Source organism: Equus quagga, chromosome 2 (genome assembly GCF_021613505.1).
Source record: "Equus quagga isolate Etosha38 chromosome 2, UCLA_HA_Equagga_1.0, whole genome shotgun sequence".
NCBI lineage: Eukaryota > Metazoa > Chordata > Mammalia > Perissodactyla > Equidae > Equus > Equus quagga.
In genome coordinates this window covers 120,930,860-120,945,884 of record NC_060268.1, presented here as the reverse complement: position 1 = coordinate 120,945,884, position 15,025 = coordinate 120,930,860, and the positions used below count along the sequence as shown (strand labels likewise).

At 43.6% G+C, this 15,025-nt stretch overlaps 1 protein-coding gene across 7 annotated transcripts in view; it reads right to left on the bottom strand.

Annotated features, from left to right (window-relative positions):
* The window catches only part of KCNMA1 (potassium calcium-activated channel subfamily M alpha 1), a 713,595-nt gene that overhangs the window by 125,732 nt on the left and 572,838 nt on the right, over window positions 1-15,025 (bottom strand). For all 7 annotated transcript variants that reach the window (XM_046653011.1, XM_046653014.1, XM_046653010.1 and 4 more), the window contains exon 18: window positions 12,926-13,002. In XM_046653011.1, the coding sequence (XP_046508967.1) occupies window positions 12,926-13,002 (77 nt within the window). The remainder of the gene's footprint in view (window positions 1-12,925; window positions 13,003-15,025) is intronic.

Below are 15,025 nucleotides of genomic sequence, written 5' to 3'. Positions count from 1 at the left end.
CAGGGAGACTGATGAAACAGAGGAGGCGAACCCCCCTGAGCTGTCAGTACCAGTTAAGTCTTCAATATACAACCCAAAGCCCCATGTTTTCCACAGTAAGGCTGATTTCAGAAGGGTAGGAAGGAGAGCAACCTCATGCACAGGATGTTTCTGAGAGGACAGGACAATCCCACCTCAAGTTTTTCTTCTCCTGGCCTCTATCAATGCTTGGATTAATTTGCAGAGCTGAATAATCCCTCCAGTTATGGTTTCTCACGGATAAAATGGAAATTACACACACTGGGTATCATGGGCCTCCTGCAGAGGACACAGATTTTTCTGTGATTGGTATGGGTGACCAGTGCCAAGACATGACCGCAGGGCCCTAGTTTAGAGCCTGAGTGGCTCCTTCCTTTTCTCCACTGAATCTCTGGCCAAGGTTTTAGAGCCTAGTGATTATCTGAAAACAGAAGATGAGCCTTAGGGCAGAAGGATAACCCAGGTGACTGGTGGTTACATGTGCCACAATCAAAGAGATGTGGCCAAACTGTGCCACCAGAGCTCACCCCTTTGCCTTTCCTCTGCAGCTCCTAGTGCCTTTCCACACACTGTAGACAAATTCTTTGTGTGGTTGTGACCTCATCCACCTCGGTAGTGTCATATGGACTAGAGAGAACTCTTAGGGTAAGGATAAAAGGGTAAGGGTTCATACTGTGGCATTTGTAAGAAAGATGTTAAAGGAAACTTCCTTTCTAAAAAGTTTGTTTTTAAGCCAATGTGGTTGGGACAGTCCAAAATCCCTCTCAATACATCCTCCATAAGGTATCACTTTTACAAACAAATGTCTCTTGGCACTGTCTGGAGGGGCAGTGAGTCATGAATCAGAAGATGAGTCTCTGGTCCCAGATGGAACTTCTCCAAATGCCTCTAAGACAGCTCAATGCACAGATCATGCCTCAGACCTGAACTGCAGGCACAAACATCACACCTGGCATGGCACAACACTCTGCTGCACGCAGCGAAGTTAGGGCTCCCTCAACCCTGGAAGCCTCTATGGATCACCATCAAACAAGCACACCCCGCAGGGACCACCTTCAACACCAGTACATGTGAGTTGAGCAAGTAATACTCAAGAATTTAGTGCTCTTCTCCATCCTTGTTGCCAGTGTGAATTAACTCCTGTTGGTGAAAGTTTAGTTCAACCAGCTCTGGGCACTTAACGAGAGAGAATGGGTGTCAATACATGTGTTGGGTGCTTCAAGAGGAGGGATGAAGCACAGAAGGAAGAACTTTCTTCTATCTCCTGTGCTGCGAAAATGTGAAAATAAGGTTACAGCCACACTTTAAGGCATCCCTAGTCCTCCCGTGGAACCACAACCCCTTCGGCCCTTAGATGAGGACCCAGGTCCCAGCATCTCAGTGTATGAGCTGGAGCTTTCAGTAACATCACCTACAAACTATGTCAATAAAACACAAGCAAAGTCCACGGTGAATACCAGTGTGAGGGAGGTCTCAGGAATCTGGTGTATCTCAGCTTTGTCAGCTACCAGCTGCAAGATCTTGACAACTTCATTAACATCTCTGAGCGCGTGGGTGATAAAGACGACTGACCTCAAAGGCCTGTGCAATGTACTTAGGGAAATCATGGAGGTTCATGGCATACAGTTTTTGTTGTTATTTTGCTAAAATTGCTACAAGATATCTTAGTTAAACAGGGGGTTATATTTTTGGAAAAATAAAAGATATTAATGGAATGATCTTTTGAATTAGTCATCTTTCTGAGGGGAAGCTGTGGAATCCAGCAGTCTATATAGGTTGGCAGATTTAGAAGACTCTTTTTCAGAACAGAGGACACAATCTGGCGCTGGAGGAATGAGACACAGGGTTAGGGAGACACACTAAAAAATATCTATCTGCATCGAAACCTTGTTGTATTTTGGAAGCCATCTAAGCTCACTAAAAGCAACTTAATGCTGGAGTTGGCTTGCTGTCTCTACACCCTTTTCCTCCCTCCCTCTGACCCAATCCAATGTCTATCCTTTCCCCAAATATTAAGATATACATTTCCACACATCTCTCTATTAACGTAGTATTTGATTAGCTGTCACGTTAGTTTCCATCGATATTTACTTAAAGGAGAGAGGGAGAATATCACCAGACTGTACTATCACAGTCCTGCATGCTATTACAAGAAGCATGAGTTAACAGAGTGGGAAAGGAGGCCTTCCCCAGCATGTACACAGTGACACAGGCAACTGGGGAAACACATCACCACACACGAGGTCACACGGGGAAGAAAACATCAGTCCGACGGACTCACAGAACCCACAGGGCAGGACACAAGATGGGGATGATACCACAGACAGCACAGACATGGAAGTGCATGTGTTGGGGTTAAACTTACAGGCACGGAAACTGGTGGAGCAATCATTAACAGAGACAGAAGAAAGTGGGAAGGTTCTCTCAAGGGTGTCCATGTTACCACGCACACGGCCTGACATGCACGAGCAGTCACGCTCAGAACGTCCGCAATCAAAACAACATGCCCGTCGCATTCTCTTGTAGATGGACATCTTGGCTATAACCATGTGGTTGGATGAGAGGAGAGGAAGAGCGGTAGTTAATGGCAAGGTCACACACAGCGAGGCAGCCGGAAGGGAGCTAAAGGGATTTAACACAGGTCTTAGTTCACGTTAACAGTCTTGACCCAGAAAAAAATGCAGAGTGACTTTTGGGAACAGTTTGGTTGTACATCAAAAAAAGCAGCAAAAATATAAATTGCTTTTATAGTCTCCCAAAGCTATTGCATATTATTTTTCTCCCTTAGGTAAAGTGGGAGACCACAAGAAAAGAGCATAGCTGATTACAGTCAGGTTCTTGGATGAGAATAAGATCACATTATAGACAGCAAAAATGTAACCAACATTTTTCCCCTGGCACAATTAATACAGGAGGACAACATACACACACAGCCAATCCATCAATTGCTTATTTGGTACCATAAATGGTTTTTGCAGATGCAAAAACATCTAATATGTAGGCTTCCTAATTTCCATCCATTTCTGAGCATTAGGCAGAGGCTGGGACAAGCTTTCATCAAATTAGATGTAAAACGATTACATGTTAATATAGAATCTGAGGATGCCTCTGTTGAACTTCCCCAGAGTGAGTTTACATGATGCCTACAGGAATTTAAATTTACTCTTGACAGAACAAATATCCAAATCTGTCCATATAAGAAATGCAGCTACTCAAGGCTAATGCTGCGTATTTGACATTAAAGGCAGTTCACAAATAAGAAATCACCAAAAGCATAAGAGATGTTGGTCTATTGGAATGCATTTAGCTACTCATGGGTGTATTTTCAGCTTAAAGCTTAAGAGAATCTGAAAATCGCATCTGCTCTTCTCTTTCCACCCACCAAAAAGTCAGAAAGCAATTGGGCTATTGGTTAATCATAATTTTTTCTTATACAGAAAACATTGATTAAAATAGATTAAAAATTACAAAGCATGAAATAAGAGAATAGATCCCATTTAAAATATCTTATTGAGATTTGCATACAGCAATGATAGTTCTAAAGCTAGTATCAGAGGTTCTGTGCTGCCTGGGGATCCATTGCGGGTGCTAACCTACAAAAGTTGGTGGACATCACTGTAGCAGTTCTCAAGGCCCTTGACCTTTACCCTTCAGGTCAATTTATATTCCAGTACAACAAGAAGCTTTTTGTACCTCATTTTGATGCTACAACAGGCAAACATGTTTGCTTTCACTTAGCATGAACTGGCTTGCTTCTTTCACAGAATGGGAGAAGAATTCATATTTATTCCACGGATCACAGTCAAATTGCAACCTGAACTGGAGAGGTGTTATTCCCTGGGCCCCCACCTTCCATTTGGAAAGCCATTTTTCCCCCTCTTTCTTTTTCTTTGTGGAGAATGGTTGCACTTTTACTTTAAAATATGGCTTGTGGTTTTGCCCTCTTTGAGTGTTACAGTCACCACGAAGAAGGGTTTAAATCTCTCGAATGGGTCAAGTCCTGTTCTAAGACCTTTATGACTTGCCATACAGTATATTTGTCAAGCAAGGGTAACGTTATGATTGTGAAGAACAGGCACGGGGGGGATGAATGAGAGATCTCTTCAGCAGCAACTCCATTCCTGTAAACTTGGCTCACGTCTTAGTGGCACGTTCTTTCAGCATCCTAGCTAGTCAGTTGTTCAGATCATCATCATGCAGCCCTAGCCCCGTTCAATGCGTGGAACATCATTCCTGAGCTCAGCATTTACAAAAAAAAAAAAAGTTCCACTATAGCATTTGAATCAGAAGAATTGAGAAGGTATGGTGTGAATGCCCAGACACCCTAAACAGCAGCTGTTGAAGTCAAGAAACGGGAAAAAAGTCTTCAGTTGAAGACATGAAAATAAAGTTATTTTAAATGCATCCAGATCTGGTGTACGACTTGGGGAGAAATCGCTTGTTTTTTCTTTCTTAGTTCTTTTACTAGAAATATTGATTTGTTATTTACACAGAGGAGGGAAACGAAGATGATTTTTTTGTTTCACTGCAGATAAATTGTTTTGAAAAAAATTTTAATCAAATGCTGTAGTAGAAGAGAAGCCCATCAAACTCTGAAATGCTATGCTTCTCATTAGCAACAGTCCCTGGTTTTCATTTCCATACTGCCATTTTGTGTTCATATACAATAACAGAATCTGACACATTTATAGCAAAAGAAACTTCTTATATACTATTTTTAAGGACAAGGGGAGGGAGGTTGGAGTGAAATAACTTTTGAAATGATTTTGTGAGAGGTAAGCCTATCATAGTGGATGATTTAAACCTCCTACTTGATAAGAGTCCAGGAGGAAACACACTTCAAACCAGTGCCTCTCAGGGACTGTTTGCAACTGTTAATGTTGGCTGTTGTGGAGACCATGCATTGTTCTAAAATTTCATATTGTTAGCATGCAGGAACAGGCTGAAACTGGTAATCGAAGCAGCAAAAAACCATTTGCTATAAGAAGATTAAATGTTAATTATAAGCAGTCACATTCCAAAGCAGCTTGTGCATAAAAAGGAAAACATGCTATTACTCGTCATTCCTTCCCAGTCAGCATGTTTACACTCACACCAAATACAAAATAGAAATCTCAGAAGACAAACAAGCACCGCCACAAAAAGTCAGCAAGAATGATCAATGAGAGGCTCAAAGACAAGACAGAAACGGTGAAAAAATGATTGAGCCCCAAACATTCACAAACCTTCGTGAAAAACAATGCCTAGACCAAGGTGCCACCGACTGGGTGAGTGGCTCTTTTGCTCTACTTCTGGAATACTTTATTTTCATTGGCCCCCTGTCAGGTGTCTTCACCTATATACTTCCAGGTCGACTTTCTTAAAAGGTAAGGCCCATTCTGAGCTCCCATCTGGTGGAGTGATCCGTCAGACTTGAAGGATGTCTCCCAACCAGGAAAAGCCTTCCTCTGGGCTGTGATATGAGTCACAAACAAGCTCTTTAACTAAAAGCAGATGAGGATCTGTCCCCCTGGTGGTAGCTGTTCCAAAGGTGTGGACACTCTGTGTGTAACATTCTACTCTCAAGTTGTAAAATAAAATTATATCAAAATTAAGTTGTGGACCTCCTGATTTGGAAAATACCACCCCTCGTCTCCCTCAACTCTCCCTCTGGCTTCCTGATCCTTTGATTTTGCTTTAGGGAACCATGAATATTCAGAACCACTGGTATTTTACTTCCATTTCTCCGTCATTGTTTCCTTGTCTAGAGCTCACGTAGGTTAGCTGGTTAATTTCAGATAGCAGAGTACCACTTAAAACTCCCAAGGTTGGGTTTCAAAGAGCAACTTTGAAAGTTTCAGTATTTATTTAAAACAGAAGTAAATTTCATAGCTCTACTCCGTGGCCACATGAAGTGCTCTCTTTCCTTCGTTGTTTGCTGATCTTTTTTACATAGTCATCTGAGGCTCTCTTCCTAAATCCCAAACCTCAGGAAAGGCAGTTTTCCCCAGGGTTTCAATGGTAAAACAAAGTAGACCTATGAGGACATCTAGTGGATCTGTGTGGAAGAGCAGCTTTAACGGACCACCTGAACCAGCTAGCCTTTCTTTGAAAGGGAGTAGAAATAGGACGGTGTGTGTCTCTAGGAAGTGAAATGTGTGCAGTGTCATCTCAGTTCACTGGCTTCTCACAATCTACAGCAGATGTTTAGGGGGCAGCGGGACAAAGGGGTGAGAGGTTCAAGGAGGTGGTGCTAGAGTGTTCAAAAGTGGCAACTGGCGAGCACATGGGCTCTGTAGCCATGGCCAAAAGAGTAGGACTGCTTCAGTACCAGCTAGCTGGGTCTCCAAGCCCTACTGCAGCTTCCTGAGACGGGAGACAGACGGAAGCCAGCCTCCGGTAGGTGTGAATGCTGCAGCTACTTGTCATTCCCTCTTAGGGCTCTTGGGACGTTATGTTCAATCAATTGCCCCATAGGCTGGTGTAACTCCAGGAAAGCAGAAAAAAAAGCCTCCAGGGACTCAGTTTTCTCTTTGGCCCACACCATAAGGTTCTTTTTCTTGGACCAGTGCCACAGATTCAAAGAGGTTATGTGGTTGCCAAAAATTAGACCCTGGGTCTCTCCTCCCAAGATCTCTGTCCTAGCAGTTTTACGATTTGCCAAAAAGCTTTTACGTGCTTTCCTTCACCACAATGAAGTGGATATTCAACCAGCATTTCCATATGACTTCCTAGTGCTATTTCTAGAGACAAAAATAAAAGAATTTCCCTAATGGACATCATCAAAGATATCTGTTTACTTTTAAGTGTTTAAAACTGGAAGATTTCTCAGACATACCCTTGGACAACTTTTCCTATATTTTCAAAAGTGGTGATCACAAGAAAGGAAACCTGTGGAGAAATGGCTGCTGTCGATGTGGCTTAGTTACTGCTCTTTCCTTGCGTCAAACTGACAATCAGCTGTCAAACGCAGGTTCTCTGCTGGTTAGCCCTTCCCAGCCAAGCCTGCAATGGAAGAGGGAGTTGGATTCCATCCTGTTCTCAGCACCATCTGCCTCCCACATCAGCAACAAAATTTTCAGCCAATTTCCAATTGCAGAATCTTAATTTCCAGGGTGGATTGGAAGGGGCAGGAAAAGCAGCACTGGACTGTGAGGCTCAGGTGGAGTCTTCCAACAGCTGGGGAGAGTATTTTAGGTTTCAAATGGAGCAATTTAGGGGAAGACTGGTGTGGAAGAAAAAAAAAATCTGCCATTCAGTTCACAGACACCATCAGATCACAACCTCATGTTTAAAATCAGTCCAGTGAAGGGCTGATTATTTCAAAGCCAGAACCCTGGAGCTGCTCTTTACATGCCCAGCAGGAACTAAAATGATAAGTAAAAATATGCATGGGAGAGAAAGTCCACCAAGGTGTAAAGCTAAGGCATTTGTCTGATGTGACACTGGGAATCAGAGAGCACTCTTTCACGTCCTATAAATGAGGAATGATGTCTTCACTTTGCAAAATTCCTCCTATTAGCTTCTGGAGGGAGAAGAGAGATCTTCCAGGTGGTTTTCCAAGAACAGAAAGAACGGAAAGAAAACACTAGTTAATGTCAGCAGCAAGAGCACACAGAGCTAGTTGATCCTGCCCTCAACATCATATTGTGGCTGGGGTGGGCAGAAGAAGTTGGCACTAGAGTTGTTTGTTGATTGACATCACGTTTTCCCTCCAATTCTGAAGGACTGTTGGATACAGAAGGCAGCTCTGTAGGTATGAAAGTGGTTCATGCGCTCATGCCATCCTTAAAGGTGTTCTGCAGATAAAGGGAACCACGGAGTCAATTTTGGCAGAATTGTGCATCAAACTGAAGAAGGTCATTGTTTTGTGTTGTTTGTACATGGAACATTCTATACCCTCAAACTCTGAAGACTAGCCAAGATCAGACATCCAACTTGACTCTTCTGCTGCAAAGGAATATGAAAGGACTGAGTTGCTGGGACATCTTCTTCAAATTTGAGGGTCGTTGGACTGAACTGGTCTGCAGGTTGCTTCTAGTTCTCAGTGGAGTCTTTTGTACATGAGTAAAGACCTGATGCTCATTGCTGGTGCCACTGAAAGCAGCATTGCTCTAAGTCACACACAAAACTACTGGCCTTAAAATTGCCGCATCTTGTCGGCTGAGAGGGATCCTACCCTTGAATCAGTTAGAGGCTTGAAGACTTACATTTACTCGTCCAGACTTCTCCATAGCTCACTAATGAAATGGAACGTTCTCCTTGAGCCATATTTTCCACCTTAAACAAGTAAATGGATTTTCCAAGATGCCTATATTCCTAATACCCATAGAGATAGAGGAAGTGAGTATATCCTAGTGGGTACTGATTGAAAAAGAAACTTTATTTTAAAGCAAGGAAACTTCATAGACTGTAGGAAATAATTACCACTGTGGAAAGACTTGTCTCCAGTAACATGGTTTAAATACTCGCAGTCCCAAAACTGGGCAGCCAGTTAATCCTCTAGCAAGCACTTTCTCGTATAGAGAGGCACAGATATTGTGATAAATATGTCACTCTCTATGAAATATCTCTATGCTTATATATAAAAATATATACATTTTTACATATAAAGTATTGGTACATATCATATATATATCACAACACAGGAATATATATGTAGCATATATGTTTCCTTCAGGATAGGAACTCAAGCTCAATAGCAGAGGAGATCAAGTATAATTTATCAAAGGCAAGCATGACAATGACCCTCAATTGACGAGGCATCTAGAGCTAGAGTGGTAATTACCTCAGCCCACTCAGTGTCCCCTAAAGGTCACTGAGACAAGGCCTTCAAAAGGAACACTGTTGTCAAGGTCTTATTTTCAAATGGAAAAATAAGACAGCACCAGAAGCTGGCAAGAGGCTGGGAGTGGGTGGATGAACGGAGGCGTGCCCTGCTCTCAGGGTTCTCCGGCTCCAGGCTACTCTGCGGACGGCGCTGGATGAGGGAGCTGGGGCAGGATGTCACTGCTACATGCAACACAAATACCAAAAGAAAAGAGGAACTGAAACTGTACAGAAAATAAAAGAAGTATCTCTTCTAGAAAAAGACAGGGGAACTGGACTCTGGGCTTCTGGGAACCCGTTTTACTCACAATATATCACTACCAGTGTGCAGTTAAAATAGAGTAGGGCCCGTATTCCAAGGCAGCAAAGAGGAAAAAAAATAAATCAAAAATATGTCAATGATTAGAAGTTAAAGAAATTCCTTCAAACACATTAATTTAGGCATGACTTGTCCCCTAGGAGTCCACCCTTTGGCAAACTTTTAGAGGCTATGGAGGAGAAAATGTAAATCATTAGACCAGCTTTGTTACACAGAGAAAGAAAATCAGTGAGTAGTGGACTCTGAGAGCTTGCTCCTTGGCCAGAAAGCTGAATTTGACTCTCTTCCTTGATGGAGAGCTATGAAGAAATGGAAAGAAATGCACAAGTTAAACTATACTACCACAGAATTTTCAGAAATGGAATGCCCACATTCAGTAGTTCTCCAGATAGTATGACACGAAGCATTTAAGGTTACTGAATGAAAGCGAACAGGGAGGTGGGGGAAGGGTTAGAAGCGGAAGAGCTAGGTTGGGAAGGGAGGGTTAGGAAGTTGTAGATAAAGACCAGTGACTGTCAGCAGCTCGGCCCTCATGGAGGTGTATCATTCCAGAGTGAATTATTAATACCTGGCCTAACAGGTTTGGAGAAATGACTATGTGAGTCAACTGCCCTCTCCAACTCAGGGCACCAGGCAATGTGCATTCAAAGGCACAGGAACTCCCCCAAAGCACTATTAACAATTCTAGCTCCTTCTAATGAAAGTTTCTTTGCAACCAAAACCTATCTTCCCCAATTTCCTCACTTTCCTGGTATGCATGGGGAGATTCATGCTTAATAATTCATTTTATTCTAACCACCCCTTACACGTACACATCTGCATCCTGCCCTCTGTAACACAGGCTGCTATGGCCTTTTAATTAGGAAGAACCATGTCTGGACAATTTGATTGTTATGAAATATTAACCTCACAGCTGAGGGTGTCTATGAAATGAAGAGCCCAAGGCAGGCATGGGGTGCAGAGAGAAGGGAGCGAGACCCTTGTCACACCGGCTTGGCTTTGGGGAGGTGGTCCTTTTGTAGCATCTGTGCCGAGCATGATGGGGGATCATACGCTTCATTAGCTGAACCAACTTTAAGGGAAATGAAGAGAATAAAATTATTCCAAACACTTATGTGCCTCTCTCTCCAGGATGAAGTTAAAGTCAGCTTCTGTTTGCTTGCCTGGAACCATGATGGAAAATTATCCTAGAGGCCAAATCCTCATTTCTAGAGACTTAATAAACTGTGTGCTGGGTTCCACTACAGTGCCCTGTGAGGAACATTCCAGTACCAGAGTGGAAGTCAAAATGCTCTCTCTTCATCCTTCCACTTCCACTCTTGCCTCCCTAGAATCTGTTCTCTGTCCAGTCACCAGGAAGATTCTTTAAAATAGGAATTGATGATGTCATTTCCTTGCTTAAAATCTTCCAATGGATATATTTATTATAGGACTAAAACCCAAGTTTCTTACCACAGCCCCGCCTTCCTCTCTGATCTCTTCTTGTACCACGCTCTCCCCAATCCCACCAGCCCCACTCGCCTTCTTCCTTCCCTCAAACACTACAGACTTATTCCCACCTCTTGGCCTTTGCCCTTGCTCTTCTGCCTACCTGGACCGGGTCTCAGTGTCACCTCCCAAGGGAGGCCTTCCAGACCTTTCAGCTAAAGCAGCATCCCTACAAGGTTCTTCACTCTCTCGGGCGGTCTCCTCTCTCTTCATAGCACCTGTCTCCATCTGAATGGATTTAATGGTTTCTATGATCACTGTTTGTCTACATTCATTAGAGTGAAGACTTCAGGAGGGCAGGGACACTTGTTCCCTAGTACTAAAAATAGCACCTAGCACAAAGAAGGTACTCAAAAATATGTGAATGATTAATCAATAAGTGAATTTCACTGATACCCCCATGGACCTAGGTTCTCTGGCAAACATGCTGTCATGGGTTATTGGCCTCAACACTCTCCTGGGCTTCCCAACCACCTCCACTACAAGAGTGTCCTTACAAAGGAGTTCACCCTCTTGCATTTGTTCCTCTCTGTTTACTTCCACCTTGCTGTGTGCCTTCTGATGGAAATAATCTGGGACACGCCTGCTCAGCTGAGCTGTGCTTCTGTGTTCACAACCAGCCCCGAGCAGAGTGGGGTGCACTGCCTCGTGAGAAGGGCCTTTTGTGTGTCATGGAGTTGGGGGGATTGGTGGGGAGTGGGTTTGTTTTGTACCTTACATGCCCTTAGACGCTCTTCCTGGTAGGTTGTCAGAATCAGAGAATTCTTAGGCCCCAAGAAGTTCAAGGCTCTTGTTCTGAGACATCAATAAATACTCATCTTGGTGAGATGTCAGAATTGAGTGAAGGCTGTGTGTTGTCAGTGGAGAAAAGGGGAACAAAACTGTGGGCCTAAGCTGCCCCAAACTTGGGAATCAGCCTGAGAGAATTTCTCCAGAAACTGCTCTAGACCAGGAGTGGTCCCCATGGGTATTTTCCTAAGAGAATGTCTTCTCCATGCTCCAGCAGAGTGATACTTATATCTCATTGGTTGTGTGTTTACTGTACCCCCCTTTGGGAGGGCAGTGAAAAAAGCCCTTGCTTCAGTTGGTGTATTTCAGGAATGGTGCTCTTCTGTCTGGTTTCTACTTGTGAAAAGTATTTTACGGGATGATCTTTCACAACTGGGTTCTTACTAATCAGACCCAAGGTCACTCACTTGTTCTTCTCTCCTGCAAAAAAAGATGAGGGCATTGAGAGCACAGTACCAACGGGCCTGAACGCCAGCCTGTTGGGTCTGTGTGACTCTCAGCAATCTCACCCTCACACTAAACTTAAAGCCTTGGTGTCCTCTTTTTGTAAAACAGAATTAGTAACACCCCTGCTGCCAATTACACAGGGTTACGGTGAGGATCAAAGAAAATAATGATCCTAAGAAGCTTTGAAAAGACCAAATCACCATAGGAAGGAAGGCATCATTACTACTGTTGTCTTTAGGGCTGTGAACAATTTCTATTAGGCAATGCAACGTAATTAACTGCAAAAGGCACAGGCTTCTCAAGGAAACGCCCACTTTAAGCCCCGGTTTCTCAGGGGCTCACAATCCAACATTCCTGACTGACCATATCTTTTTTAAGAGGCCCCACTGGCAAGCTGCTTTGGAAGGGATTTGAGAGAGGATATGCAGGAGGCTGCTGAGCCCAATCTAGTCCACCCCAAAGGGCATGTGTTTGAGGCTGGTCACTGGGACAATGGCAAAGCCCATTGGTGATGGCCAAGTTCTTTTCTTAGGCTAGTCTAGGGGTATCACAATTGAAAACTCCAGTCTTTGGTACCAAAACCTGCAGCAATCCCAAATGGAAAGAGAGTGAGCTCCCATTTGGGAGACCAAGTCCTCAGACTCAGTTTCCCTCTCAGCCCTAGAACGGCCATCTTTACACTTAGTCCCCCATCTGCTGGAGATCTCTACGCAAAAATATTCCCTCCTTCACATCCTGAGCTGTCCTCCTTTTCACACACTGTACTTACTTCGTTGGACTGGATGCATCTACCTGGGCATCCCTTTAGAGTCAAGAAGTGGGGATTAGGTACTAGCTTCACTCCTGGGTGCTGATGGTGGTGATTTCTCATCCTCTGCTTTAATAAAGCGAGGACAGATATTTATTTCCTATCTCTTTAAACTGCTGGGTGAAACACAAACATATGCAAGAAATCTCTTGATGTTTAGTGTTTCTTTAATAGGAAAAGGAGAAGGGAAAGGACTTTGGGGAAAGGGAAGGAGAGAGGGAGGGAAGGGGGAAAGAAACACTACTTACGCCGTTTGCAGCCACATTTTTTTATTCTTTTGGGATCTGTGATGTCATCATGACAGGCCTTGCAGTAAAAAAATGCCCTGGAGAAAGAAAATGGAAAAACTGACACGTTTCATAATCCACCCAAATGAAACGAGTACCACATTTCCTCCACTGTGGTGCCAAATTAATGAAACACGCCAGCACTAATTTCCTTTAATCTTTTGAAACGTTTAGACATTTACAGACGGAAATGTTTGTTCCAAGACCATTTATTTCAAACACAGGACTCTGGAATTTGAGTTAGTGCTTCTTTTAATAAACTTTCATTTGAAAAGGAATGGGGGAAAGGTTGTTGATGTGACACAATGCGTCTGCTTGCTCATCTTTCATTTTTGAGAAGAGCATTCAATGCAGTTCATCAGGACATGTGGGCAACACCTGGATCCTAGGTGGGGAAGTTAAATATATGTCCGAAATTCTCACGATCTAGTCAAATACATTAAAGGGGAAGGATGATGTTCCTCAGTCAAATGAAAATATTAGCCTTGTCACTCTGAATGCACCATTTCTTTTCAAAGTGAGAGAGGTTGAGGAGAAGGTGGAGAGGAAAAAACAAAAGTGATGCATCAAGCGAGTCTTCTGTCAAAATCCTTCTGGGATTTCACAGCCATATTGACTCCCAAACCGGAAGGACCAATTCCCATACTCTCCAGCCCTGAAACATGTAATAAATGAAGGTTTTCTTCTCCCTATGGGGCACAGCGCAGTTGACCATTGGACTGGGGTGGGCAGGGGGTATTATAGGGTTGGGGTGGATAGAAGGGCACTCACAGAAAGTAATCAAAGAGAAAATCCCCTCCTCCACCTTAAGCATCAATCTGCGATTACAAAGTACATTGGCTGTGTCAAAGTATTCTCGGTGAGACAAAATAAGATCATTCAAGGACTGTTTAAAAGGCACAGGGGCCAGCCCCATGGCCGAGTGGTTAAGTTCATGTGCTCCGCTGTAGGCGGCCCAGTATTTTGTTGGTTCGAATCCTGGGCACAGACTTGGCACTGCTCATGAAACCACGCTGAGGCGGCATCCCACATGCCACAACTAGAAAGGCCCACAATGAAGAATATACAACTATGTACCAGGGGGCTTTGGGGAGAAAAAGAAAAAAAAAAATCTTTAAAAAATAAAATAAAATAAAATAAAATGCACAGGGCCTAGAAGAAGGGCACTGGAGGCCTACATCCTTTCAGTACTGGGGAGTACAGTGATAAAATTCATTGGAACAACCTTACAAACTTCTGGATATGGGGACTAACAAAATCCCTGGCTTAACACTTTGACTACTCCCCATGTGAAATTGGATGCCCAGGATAAACATGGTCTTTCCTTGACCAGGGCTATAAAGAAATAAACACAACTCTTAACCCTTTTCTTCCTGGATCCCTGTCCATGTTTTCACAGGACTTGCATTTGTGATGGGCACTGACTGGAAGTCAATGTTAAGACTTTTGGATCTGGAAGAGGTCTTGGAGATAAGCAGCCAAAGTCCCTGGGACTCAGTGTCCTCATCCGTAAATTGAGGAGGTCATCATGACCTGCCCACAGCCATCCGGTGCTGGAATCTGGCTGGCCGAAGGACTTCTAAATCCAAGCCCAACGCTCCTTCCAACCTAGCAGCTCATCCACTATTTCATTTTTTTTTTTTTTTTAAAGATTGGCACCTAGGCTAACAACTGTTGCTAATCTTCCTTTTTTTCTGAGGGGGGGGGGGGTGCTAACAACTGTTGCCAATCTTTTTTTTTTTTTTTCTGCTTTATTTCCCGAACCCCCCTGGTACATAGTTGTATATCTTAGTTGCAGGTCCTTCTAGTTGTGGGATGTGGGACGCCGCCTCAACGTGGCCTGACGAGCAGTGCCATATCCGAGCCCAGGATCCCAACCCTGGGCCGCTGTAGCAGAGCGCGTGAACTTAACCACTCGGCCATGGAGCTGGCCCCCACTATTTCTTTAAATGCCAGTTCTCATGCATGTTGCAAAAAAAGAAAAGGTAGCTGACTGTTTGCCTGGAGGGGCAATGTGGCTAAGAACCCAATCAGTGGTGACCTGCCTTGAAAGGGGAAGGA